Source organism: Argentina silus, assembly GCF_951799395.1.
Source record: "Argentina silus genome assembly, chromosome: Y".
Lineage (NCBI taxonomy): Eukaryota > Metazoa > Chordata > Actinopteri > Argentiniformes > Argentinidae > Argentina > Argentina silus.
In genome coordinates, this window is record NC_139654.1 from 33,654,141 (window position 1) to 33,666,966 (window position 12,826).

A 12,826-nucleotide genomic window follows, 5' to 3' on the forward strand; every position below is an offset into this window, starting at 1 on the left:
ATTTCAGCCTACAATGAATGGCCACAATATATGATGGAAGGCTTACCGGCAGGGCTCTAGAAGGGTCTCCAGTTTCTGGAGTTTATCCCATTCTGCTGGCGTCAGCATAACGAGATTATGCTGCTGTTGATCCAGGGTTGCTTTTATTGCTGCTTGATTGGGGATGATGCGTTTGACCATTTCAAGTGTGGAATTCCACCGCGTGGGAACGTCTTGAATCAGTGGCTCCTGCTGCTGTCCGAGTTTCACCTGCTCTGCATTCAGCTCCGCTATGTTTGCTGGGCTGTGTTTAAAATGTCCCACAAGTTTTCGACACTTGGCTAACGCAGCAACAAATCCGCTGTCAGCGAGACTCACAGTGATGCTTCTCTGTATGACGTGAGCGATACAGGGCATATGCTCATACGGTAGAATACGAGCCGCAGCAATCATATTGCGTGCACTGTCAGTCCCGATGGTTGTGACTTTCTCTTCAATTTCCCACTTGCGTGCTACAGTTTGAAACTGTTCTGCACATGCCTGAGCAAAGTGACGTTCTTCTGTTTTCATTATAGTTAGCGCAAAGGACTGCAATTCCCATGTTTTAGTGATTTGATGTGCAGTGACTGCCAAGTAATTTGTGTTACTCACTGATGTCCAGTGGTCTCCCGTCAGGGCGACATATTCCGCTTGAGCTAAAGCCTCCTCTTTTTTCCCCTTCTCAGTTTCATAGAGTGCGTGGATTCTAGTCATTATTGTGCCTCTGCATGGTGGCTTGTAGGATGTATCTCGGGACGCTACTTTCAAAACATTGGCGAAGCCCTTGTCCTCAACGATGGAAATCGGTCTACAGTCCTTTGCAACCCATTTGGCAATTGTGTTGGTTAATTTATCCGAGTTGGACTTACTTACTGGTCTGCGTTCATTCAGGGTTGTCTGACGCAGGCCAGGTGTAGCACTGGAAACCCCAACAAGTGCATGCTTAGCGTTGAGATGGTACTTTAAGCTTGAACAGCTTCGGTGAAACTGAAACTCTTTCTTGCAGTATGTACACATTACTATTTGTTTATTCATTGTTCCATCTTTGTTTTTTTTAAACTCAAACCCATCCAGAGGGCCAACCTGTTCGTCTTGCTCCATGCTGTGACTTGTTAGCATCCGCTCGCCGCTCAGCTGCACACTGGAGCGACATCGGGTGGAATTATGGGATGTATGGGTGGGGGGTTCTGCGCATGCGTTAAATGCGTCAAATATTTTAACGTGATTAATTACAAAATTTAATTACCGACGTTAACGCGTTAATTTTGACAGCCCTAATAAAATCACATAAATAGTTGTTTGACCTTAAACACCCCAATTATGTTTTGATTATTTTACTGATAGATTAATTTTTTTACACTTCATTTTCATTATTGAAGATCAGAAGTCTGGGTGTGGGACAGGCACAAAACAGCAATATTTGCATCTATAACGATGTTGAAAAAGGTGAAAAAATCATCAGACTACCGGTAAAAAGTTCCTAAAGTACTTTCATTGTAAAGATAACTATGAAAGTTTTTTTAGATTAGATTCAACTTTGTCATTGCGCAGAGTACAAGTACAGAGACAACGAAATGCAGTTAGCGTCTAACCAGAAGTGCAAAATAGCAGAAAGTGCAATATATGATCAGTAGTAGTGCAGTGTAATATAGAATAATATAAGCAGTATAATATAGCAGTGCAGTATAGCAGTATGTGAGTAACAGTAGCATTATAGCAGAATAAATAGTTACAGTATGAGCAGTGTAGCAGCATATGAGCTGTATGGGTAATGCAGTCTAGCAGTATATATGTATTAACAGTAACATGAGGTAGATGCCGAATAAATATAAATATGGAATGCCGTATAAACAGTATAAACAAGTATGTACAGTATGTGCAGTAGTATTAAAGAAAATATAGGATATGTGCATTATGTGCATTATGAACAGTATGAACAGGTATGTACAGAAGAGCAGTGGTAATGAGTAAGAGAAGGGGAGGGGAGTATAGTGCAATTGTCCGGGGGGGGTGGGGGTTGCGGGGGTTGCGGGGTAGTAGTTTGTCAGGTAGGTGTAGTGTTCGAGTTCAGCAGGGTGACAGCCGCAGGGAAGAAGCTGCCTCTGAACCTACTGGTTCGGGTGCGGAGAGACCTGTAGCGCCTCCCGGAGGGGAGTGGGGTGAAAAGTCTATGGTTGGGGTGAGAGATGTCCTTGACGATGCTGCGTGCCTTACGCAGGCATCGTTTGCCCTGGACAGCCTCGATGGAGGGGAGTGAGGAACCGGTGATGCGTTGGGCAGTTTTCACCACCCTCTGCAGTGCCTTCCGGTCCGATGCCGAGCAGTTGCCATACCATACTGTGACACAGTAGGTAAGGATACTCTCGATGGTGCAGCGGTAGAAGTTCACCAGGATCTGAGGAGGTAGATGTACCTTCTTTAGTCTCCTCAGGAAGAAGAGACGCTGGTGAGCCTTCTTTATCAGGGTGGAGGTGTTGAGGGTCCAGGAGAGGTCCTCAGAGATGTGGACACCCAGAAACTTGAAGCTGGTGACTCTTGAAGCTGGTGTGTGCGCCAGCTTTAGACTTCCTGAAGTCCACAATGAGTTCTTTGGTCTTCTTGGTGTTGAGAGCCAGGTTATTGTCGTTGCACCACACTGTTAGGTGCTGGACCTCCTCCCTGTAGGCCGACTCATCGTTGTTGCTGATGAGACCGATCACCGTTGTCGTCTGCAAACTTAACAATGGTGTTTGAGCCATGTACAGGTGTGCAGTCGTAGGTGAAGAGGGAGTAAAGGAGGGGGCTCAGCACACAGCCTTGTGGAACGCCGGTGTTCAGGGTGAGGGTTGAGGAGGTGTGGTTGTGAAGCCTAACAGACTGCGGCCTGTTGGTCAAGAAGTCTAGAATCCAGTTGCAGAGGGAGGGGTTGATGCCCAGTTGCCTGAGTTTGGAGATCAGTTTGGAGGGGATGATGGTGTTGAATGCTGAGCTGAAGTCAATAAACAGCATTCTCACATAAGAGTTAGTCTTGTCGAGGTGGGACAGGGCGGAGTGAAGTGCCGTTGAAATGGCATCCTCTGTACTCCTGTTCTGCCGGAAGGCGAATTGAAAGGGGTCCAGTGTGGGTGGTAGGCAGTTCTTGAGTTGAGCTAAGACCAGCCTCTCGAAGCACTTCATGATGATGGGCGTGAGTGCCACTGGTCGGAAGTCATTTAGGCTCGTTGCAGTGGAGTGTTTTGGCACCGGCACGATGGAGGTGGTTTTGAAGCACGCGGGGACAGCTGCTTGGGCTAGGGACAGGTTGAATATGTCAGTCCAAACCTTAGTCAGCTGCACAGCGCAGGCCCTGAGGACGCGTCCGGGGATCCCATCAGGACCAGCAGCCTTGCGTGCGTTAGTCCTGCTCAGTGCCGCACACACGTCGGTGGGGGATAGAGTGAGGGGCTGGTGATCCGCAGGGAGCACAGCCTTGGTGGCCACCTCCTTGTTGTCCCTGTCAAAGCGGCCGTAGAAGTGGTTCAGCTCATCAGGGAGGGAGGCGTCAACGGAGAGGGGTGAGGTGTTAGATGGTTTGTAGTCAGTGATGGCCTGGATGCCCTGCCACATGCGTCGGGGGTCAGAGTTGTTTCTGAAGTGATCCTCTATCCTCAGCTTGTGGTTGTGCTTGGCCTTTTTGATGCCCCTCTGCAGATTAGCCCTGGATGAGCTGTAGGCCCGAGCATCCCCTGATCTGAAGGCAATGTCGCGTGCCTTCAGCAGGAGTCGGACCTCACTGTTCATCCATGGCTTCTGATTAGGGAAAGTGGTGATCCGCTTGAGTGTGGTGACACTGCTGATGTTGGAATTGATGTAGTCCAAAACAGATGAGGCATATGAATTAATGTCCGTGTGGGAGTCATGGGTGGCCTGAGTGGCAAACACACCCCAGTCAGTGTTTCCAAAACGCTGCTGGAGCGCTGAGTCAGCTCCCTCTGGCCAGACCTTGACTGTCCTCACTGTAGGTTTCACTCGTTTGATGAGTGCTGAGTACTTGGGCAGTAGGAACAATGAGAGGTGGTCTGATTGACCTAGGTGGGGGAGGGGAACGGCTTTGTACGCATCAGCCATGCTGGTGTATACTTGGTCCAATGTCCTGTCTCCTCTGGTGGGGCAAGAGACATTTCGGTGGAATTTGGGCAGTACAGTCTTTAAGTTGGAGTGATTGAAGTCACCCGCGACAATGAAGGCTGCCTCGGGATGCAGAGTCTGTTGTTTGCTAATGGCAGCATACAGTTCTTTCATAGCAATCTTAGCATTAGCATCCGGGGGCATATAGGCTGCCGTGATAACAGTAGACGTGAACTCTCTGGGCAGATAGAAAGGTCTACACTTAACCATGAGAAACTCCAGGTTAGTTGAGCAGTGACTCTCGGTGATGGTAGTGTCCGTGCACCACGTCTTGTTTACATAAATGCACAAACCTCCACCTCTGGTCTTACCGGAGTCGCCTGCTGTTCTGTCTGCTCGGAGAACGCAGCGCCCTGCTAGCTCGATAGCAGTGTGAATATTCCCATTTTTTTTTGATTTTTATAAAATATGATCAAAGGACATGAAAGTGCCCGTAGTCTAAGAATCGCCCACATATATACTGCACTGCCTATACAGCTCATATGCTGCTTATAATGTTCATACTGCATTCTATTTATTCTGCTTATAATGTTACTGCTAATACATATACTGCCACTACTTATACTTATACTGCACTACCTGTATATATTGTTCACACTGCACTTTTCTGCTTTTTTGCACTTCTGGTTAGACGCTAACTGCATTTCGTTGTCTCTGTCCTTGTACTCTGCACAATGACAAAGTTGAATCTAATCTAATCTGCTCAGCGGTGACCCAAGGCTTGTGGAAATGGAAAGACTGTTCTGATTCTGCTGCCAACTGTCTGTGACTGAAGTGAATACACATGGTGACCACATTCAGACTGAATTGATTTGGACATGATTGTCGCATCAATTTTAAGATGAATGTGCTGCAAGTGTACCTTGGTGGTGTAGGATGCGTGTTTGTGTCCATCTCTGTAACTTGCAGTCGCTCTGTTTAATGAGAGATGGCAATGATTACAGCCTGCGATACAGGTCACTTTCAGTTATTATGGGGCGTCTCAGTGATTTGGAGTGTGTGCAAAGCAAATGCTGAGTCCTATATGATGAAACACAAACTTTCGATGCCGAGGAACGACAGATTAGTAGTCTTGTTCATGGTATGCCGTGTGAAGGTTTTGAGTTTGTGTCCCACCTCGGACAGAATCAAAATGTTAGTTGTTTTTTGCAGAATTTAACGCAATTAACTCTTCACAATGGAACTTTTTTTGGAATTGCGACATTTGACTCGTACACACACAAGTTATCTTAAAGTTCAAGTGCATTTCTTTATTCGGCATTTCAACGTCCAAAGTATTACACATCCAGCTGTGTGCAATCGTGTTGAATCAGTACTGACACCAGTTGATTTAGCCACATCCAAAATGACTACACCGGTCGTCAAGGTACACAGCAGAGACTACAGTAACTTGTATGCATAAATGATAAATAAAAACCTGCTTGAGTTACTCTTGGTTTGTTGTTGTTCCTTCTAGCTGGCGGTTGAATAAAGTCGAAACACTCACCAGAAATGTTTTAATCTACTCTTCCACATGCAGTTCTCTGCATGCTCAGGCTCATTTCAAAATAAATGTTTTGCGTTATTTGGAGTATGGTTATTTAGATTTTATTTCAACCATCAGCTAGAAAAAAACACAACAAATCAATAGAGTAAATTGAAGTAGGTTTTTTTTATTGATCAGATGTATGCCAAAATGGTATTTTAGTCTGTAGCAGGTGCCCCTTTTCCAGATTGCTACTCTTGAGAGGAGTGTGAGCTACTTTTTGTACAGCGCGCTGGCCATCTGATTAAACTAGATCAACTAAAACAGGCTTTTTTTCTCTGGAAGCAAATTCACCAAACATATTTCAATCAGGTTACTTTTTGAGGGCAAGGTGCACCATTGTTCTTCATAGAATTGTTGATAAAACATGTTTTGTCTGCAGCGGTTATCACCATTACCTGCCCGTGATGGGATTCCTACTGACCACAGTCTGGTGATCACGGTGGGAAATGAGCTGACTGGGCCATCTGGGGTGGGACCCCCTCGAAATCCAATCCACCCTTATGACAGGTAGAGTAAACAGGCTATGATCAGATGCATACAGGCCATATCATGGTCACATGGCTCTTATGGTGAGATTAATTCCCGCTGTTCCTCCTAAATAGAGAATACCCAGTGGGAGACCCCCACCCCAAGCCTTACCCACCAAGACCCAATTATGATGGTCCTGATGACCACGGCCCCAGGAGTCCCAGCAGAGGGAGGAGCCGTCCTCGCAGCAGAAGCTGCAGCCCCGGCAAAGGACAGAGCAAGATCCGACCTCTAAGTCGCAGTGGTAGCCCTGATAGGAGCAGGGCTAAGAGCTGTGCAAGGAGCAAGAGCCGCCCGGGCAGCAGGTCTAGGAGCAGGAGCCGTGGTCGGAGCTCTGGTCAGAACATAAGCCGTGCCCGCAGCATTAGCAGAGCACAGAGCAGGGGAAGGAGTGTTGGTAGACTGAAGAGTAAGAGCTGTAGTTTCAGTACCAGCAGCAGCAGAAGCAGCAGTGGTGGCAGGGAGGATGGCAAGAAGGCGGCGACCAACGAGTTCAAGGAACTGGAGATGGCCCGACGTCGTAAGGCCATGGAGGACATGCTGAACATGCCCACCAAGTCCATCCTGAAGAAGCGCCCTGACTCTGAGACAGACTCCCCCTCATTGGTACAGGTCGGGGACATGTCATCATGTTCTGAATATTTCAATAAATTAAACCTGTTGGGTTGTTTAGTGTATTACTACCCTCATGAGGATTTTTACTATTAAGGCAAGAACACACCCTACAGGGTACAATATTGAATGTTATAAAGCTTTTACCATGCTTATTTAGTGTTAGTTTATGTAAATCAGCACATGATATGGTTGGCTTTTTGTTTTACAGAACAGTGATTCTCCAAGAGGTGTCCCTGCAGAGAACCAGAGTGCTAATATGTCCCGAGAGGCAGAGGGTTTCCTTACCGCAATGAAAGGCATGGAGCCCAACATGCTGGCCTCCATGCTAGGAGAACTGAGGGAGGATCCACACGACAGGCTCAGACGGGATAGCAGTGGACTCTCTGGGATCCTTGGCTTGCTGGGAGGTGCGGGTGCACAGCAGGAGGAGAAAAGGAAGAAGGTAGCAGATATTGAAGATGAGGAGAAGTTCCTGTATGGAGATGAGGAGGAGCCGGAAATGGCCAGGGCCCAGGCTCCAGCTGAAGCCCCACGTCAGCAGCACAGTCTGTCAGAGGTCTATGGTGATCGTATGACTGAGGCAGCGGTCTATGGGGACTTCACACAGCATCATGATGCGTTGAGTAAAGCATACAGCACCACATCTGTGGCATCCCCTCACCTACTGGGCCATGCTGGTATTGGAGATCATACAACCAGGAGGGGCCCTCATCAACAAGTGGACATTGGGTACCAAAGCAGGTCCTCTGTCACCTCTGACCAAAACATCAAGGTTGAATTGCCTCACTCTGGCTACCCACCAGGAACGGCGCCACTGGAAGAGAAGGAGAGGCAGGATGTGGATGAGTATGAGAAGATCCAGGATCTACTTAAAACCATTGGGTTGGATCTTGGGGTGACTGAGATCAGCAAAATGGTCGCAAGGACTCAGGAGCGCCTGCATGGGAAGAGGCCCCCTCCGAAGACTCTCTGCCGTAGACCTGAGAAGAGGGACTGTCGCAACTCGTCAGGCAGCTCAGACGGGAGCAGTCACAGGCGTAGGAGCCATAGCCAGAGCTCAGACAGTAGCTGCAGTTGCAGCCGTAGTCGGAGCCGGAGCAGCAGTGGTCAGCATAGAAGGAACCGAAAAAAGTTGCCCCCATCTGACAGGTGCAGCACCCATGGAAAATCTCGAGGTGGCAGAGAGGTCAAGACTGAGAACATTAGCAGAGGGATCCCAGTGCTAGGGAAGACTGCTTCCCTAACCCCTGATCCTAAAGTCATGGATTCCCACCCAGCTCTCTCAATGCCTCTCTACCCCCAGACACATGGTCTGGTAACCCCCAACTATCCACCCCCTGGCTATGGGCAGTATGGGAACTACATGCCTTACATGGCCCAACAGTGGCCCATGTACCCACCCCCATCTATGGGCATGCCGCCTCAGTCTCCCATCGAAGATTTTCAGAATGCCCAGCCGTTTGATGGGTCATACGGTGAGAACTAATGGTCATGATTAAGAGGATTGATTTGTTTATACTTGTTCAATGGGGTTTTCATTAAGCTTTTGCAAGTACCATAATCAATGAAACCATATTGTTTAGGACAATGTTCATTATATGGGTCATTCCATAAATGACGGGGCCAAAGTGTGACATTGGGGTAAAAATTTCAGTGGTTTAATACAGATAAAATAAAAGTAGTCTAGTTCCAGGAATACGAGTCATTATATGCAGAATTGGACTTCAAGTTGCCCTAACTGTGACAACATGCATTACACACTTCATCCAAAATTACACATGTAAAATAGACCAAAAAAACCCACATGAATAAAACAAACCAAAAAAATGTGCGCGCACTCTCACTTAGATAAGCGCAAGCGTGCGAGAGAGGGTGCGTGAGTAACAAAGTCTTGTGAAAATGTGTTGATAAAAAGCCATAGACTCCCGCACTTTTGCTCATGGTGCATCGCATGCAGTAAGGCATGAGAGAGTCAATGCTTGCTTGTTTTTCGAATATTTACTTACAGTATTTTTCTGATGATCAAAACTATTGCATCGTAACTGTCAAGTTATCTAGGTGTTACAATCAGTTCAGCTCTGCCCAAACTTGAAAACGGCTTGCTCAACACATGAAGGATGCAAAGGGACAACTCAATTCCTTTCTGGTGTTTTATTTTTCTTCCAGATGGTTTTGATGGCATTGGTAATATGTTGAAACAGTTGAATTGTTGAATAGAGTAGATGAAATGAATTGAATGACAGGATTAGGGACTAAGAAATAGGGAATAGGTTGATAACCTTAAAGATAAACAGAAAATAAACATGCATTACTTTACCTAATAAACAATGCATGACAAAGCAACAAAGCATGGCTTTGAATACAGTAAATGTTTAACCATCTCAATTTAATCTAGCCCTTCAAGCAATTACTTCCACTGCTACATTATCTGCAGTCAGGAACTATTCAAAATAAAAGGAGTCACCACTCCTACTAGAATTAAACATGGAATTTGTGCTAAGCATTAGTGATGGCAGTTTGACACTGAAGCTTCGATACGTGCTTCAAACACTGACCAACAATTTTATCGAAGCACTGCTTCGAAGCTTGCTTTGGTGCGAAAAAAATCACGTGACATATGACGTCCGAAGCAGCAACTGCTTCGTTGCCTGAATGAATCACCTGACTGGTTCGCGGTCCAATCAGGTGATTCACTGGCACTGCCTCGTCTCGATTCTGACAGGTGAAAGGTTGCGACAGTTTTGAATTTGAGTGCCTCAACACTTTATAACCGCTCTAAACAATGCACAATTTGTGGATTGTCGTAGTAGGTGCGTTGTTGGTATTGCGTTTGTATTCTCTGAGTGTTCTTCTTGTAATCTTTGAGTGTTCCCCATCCCACATAATCACCCCCTGCCATAGTTACACAAACACACCCAACCTATGCCATATTTTCCCCAGCACTCTCTCCTCAATAACACAATACACACATTCATCAATCTTTATTTGTAAATAGAACATGATATTCAGTCTTAGTGTGTGTGTGCGCATCAAAGAATTTCATCAAAGCAAAGATGCTGTAGCGAACGGCGTGGTAGAGCAGCTTGCCTTAAGCGGGTATCGAACTCGCAATCTTTCGCTTACAAACCGGCCGCGCTAGCCACAACACCAAGAGCGGTAACTCCCTTGGCGGAATTGCTAACGGGCCTTTCACAGGGTCGTTACAATACTTTAAATCCAAGGTTGATCAAAGCAAAGATGCTTCAGAACAAAAGATCTTTTCTACAAAAGTAAAGTAGTTTCTCCAACACTGCTCATTGAGGTGTGTGTGTTCGTGCGTGCGTGTAATTAAAAGCCTCCTGTCCACCAACTAGCCTGCCTAATTTGACTGCAGCCTTGCACTTCGCCAGGAGAGGTCACTGTAACTGAAGCTTCGAGTAATGAACCCATTTTCGAAACAATTGGCACAAGTGGTTCAGTGCTTCACAAAAGCTTCATTTGCCCATCACTACTAAGCACTGAATGCAACATAATAAATCATTCCAAACATTTCATACCAGTTGCTTCTTTAGGGTTGAACAATGAGCTGTGTGTTTCTTGTTTGCAGGTTGAGGAATCCAAGCAAAAGGGTGGCGAAGCTAACTCCAAACATTTTTATACCCATGCTTATCTGGCAGGTGCGCAGGTCAAAGCAGTCCCTCCAGCAACGCTGGCTAAATTGTTAGGTCCACCCATGCATTTGGGTTATTCTGCCCTCTTCAGGCCTGGAGTTCTTTCCAAGAAAAGCTGCCGTTCCTCATTTTTAGTGTGTTCTGTCTTTTGACGCAACAGTAACAAAATAAGGACTAAAACTGCATTGATCACTATAGTGTTGGAATCATGATGACAGCAATGTAAATGTTTTATTCTGTATGTGGTCTGAAAGGTGCTGTATCAGACATCAAACATGATTTAGTGGGATTAGTAGATCTGCCTAACCATCATAAAATCAAGCACAAAAGTTATTAAGCTGCTACAGTGAGCTTCAAAGGTATGTAACAAGTCAGTGTCATTGGATTCAAGTTTTGGCATTTATATGGTATTATAATGTAATTACTTATGCTGTTATAGACAGGTATAGTTCTGTCAATATTTTTGCTAAATACTTGAAGGCACCAAGCCAATACAAGGATGTAAGCGTTTGAAATATCCTGTGCTCTTCTCAATCACAACATGTGCTGTCCCACTACATTTCAATGCACATAGAAAGAAATGTGTTAAGTTAAATATAAATGTCTTTGGAACAGCCCTCAAGTTTTCCATCCACAAAACAGTCATTGGCCCCCTAATTTATGGAATGACCCATATTCAACTTTCCTCCTGAATAGGATCATCAAAGATGGCCCCTCAAGATAATGGAAGAGAAACCTCCAAACCAGGCAGCAACCATGAGAGGAGGGTTTTGGAAGAAAAAAATAACGAAAGCCAAAAACAAAAGGTATTGTACCGACTATACACTTACAGTTTGTTCAAGTTATCTATTCATGTAACGAGGTGGAGTGGTGTGGACCCAAGTGCAGGAAGAACGCAGGAGTCAAGGGTTGCAATAATCTAAAACATAGGTACTACTAGATAACTTGGTAGTACAGGTACATATAACGTAGGAGGCTCAAGACTGAACACAGAAGGGTTAGGGTTAGGCCAGGCTGATATGCTGGTCAAATAACAAGGCACAGGTGCTGCCAATTAACTAAAAGAGATAACATAAGAAAACAAATAGAGTCTCTGGTGTGATGGAAATCTTTTGAGTGAACAACAATAAACGATGTTTGGTCTCAGTTGAGAGTTTTAATGCATATACAAAGTTTAAACAATTCTGCTTACGGCCGGATCAGCATTCCTTCACCAACAGTGTGGATTCAGATACTGATACTGTGGCTGAGGAGAGGACCGTCCTTAATTCCAATGCTTGTATGTCATAGGTCTAGGGGTAAACATATCTTGCACCTGTTTGCTGATAAAGAAGCTGGGAAAGAAGCGTAGGCGTTGTGAGCCACTATCTCAAACCTCAGCCTGCAGTTACGAGTGTTCCAAGGTCACATAACATCTCTGATACAAGAGAAGGATTTGGTTCTGGTTCTTCTTCAGTCACATAATTAAAAATAAATAAGTACATTGGGTCACAGAGAGGTCAATACATTTCATATATGACTTAAGCAAAATAGTACAAATATATTTTTTGCCATTACACTGGCCAATGGTGGCCAGAAGGGGAAGTGGCAGGATGAGAGGACCGCTTACAATTCAAGCCTAATGTCATTTAACAAAACTAGTTTGGCTTGTGTTGTGGTATTACCATACATGTATTCAAATTATAATCTTGCTATCTTAAGGTGCTGGAGGAACGGGAAAAACTGAGGGGAGATCGAGAGATCCGCATGAAGAAGAAAGAGTGTCTTCTGAAGGAACTCGAGAGATTGCGTAAACAGCAAGGTATTTCTGTCACCTCAATTCCAGATCTTTTAATTCAAATGTACAGTGGGGGAAATAATTATTTGATCCCCTGCTGATTTTGTTAGTTTGCCCGATTACAAAGAAATGAGCGGTCTATAATTTTTATGGTACTTTTATTTTAACAAATAGACACAGAATATCAACAAAAAAAGTCCAGAAAAACATATTATATAAAGTTATAAATTAATTTGCATTTGATCGAAGGAAATAAGTATTTGATCCCCAAGCAAAACATGACTTAGTACTTGGTGGAGAAACCCTTGTTGGCAAGCACAGAAGTCAGACGTTTCTTGTAGTTGGTCACCAGGTTTGCACACATCTCAGGAGGGATTTTGGTCCACTCCTCTTTACAGATCCTCTCCAAATCCTGAAGGTTTCAAGGCTTTTGCTTGGCAACTCGAAGCTTCAGCTCCCTCCACAAATTTTCTATAGGATTAAGGTCTGGAGACTAGCTAGGCCACTCCATGACCTTAGTGTGCTTCTTCTTGAGCCACTCCTTTGTTGCCTTGGCTGTATGTT

At 45.1% G+C, this 12,826-nt stretch overlaps 1 protein-coding gene across 3 annotated transcripts in view; it reads left to right on the forward strand.

Moving 5' to 3' along the window:
- The window catches only part of LOC310823570 (zinc finger protein 318-like), a 60,618-nt gene that overhangs the window by 20,845 nt on the left and 26,947 nt on the right, over positions 1-12,826 (forward strand). For 2 of the 3 annotated variants that reach the window (XR_014554952.1, XM_083696446.1), the window contains exons 3-7: positions 6,072-6,199; positions 6,295-6,832; positions 7,044-8,310; positions 11,182-11,291; positions 12,187-12,286. Coding sequence is in view for 2 of the 3 variants with exons in the window: in XM_083696446.1 (XP_083552572.1) it covers positions 6,072-6,199; positions 6,295-6,832; positions 7,044-8,310; positions 11,182-11,291; positions 12,187-12,286 (2,143 nt within the window). In the remaining variant the exon portion in view is untranslated. The remainder of the gene's footprint in view (positions 1-6,071; positions 6,200-6,294; positions 6,833-7,043; positions 8,311-11,181; positions 11,292-12,186; positions 12,287-12,826) is intronic. The other variant, XM_083696447.1, reaches the window with a different exon arrangement.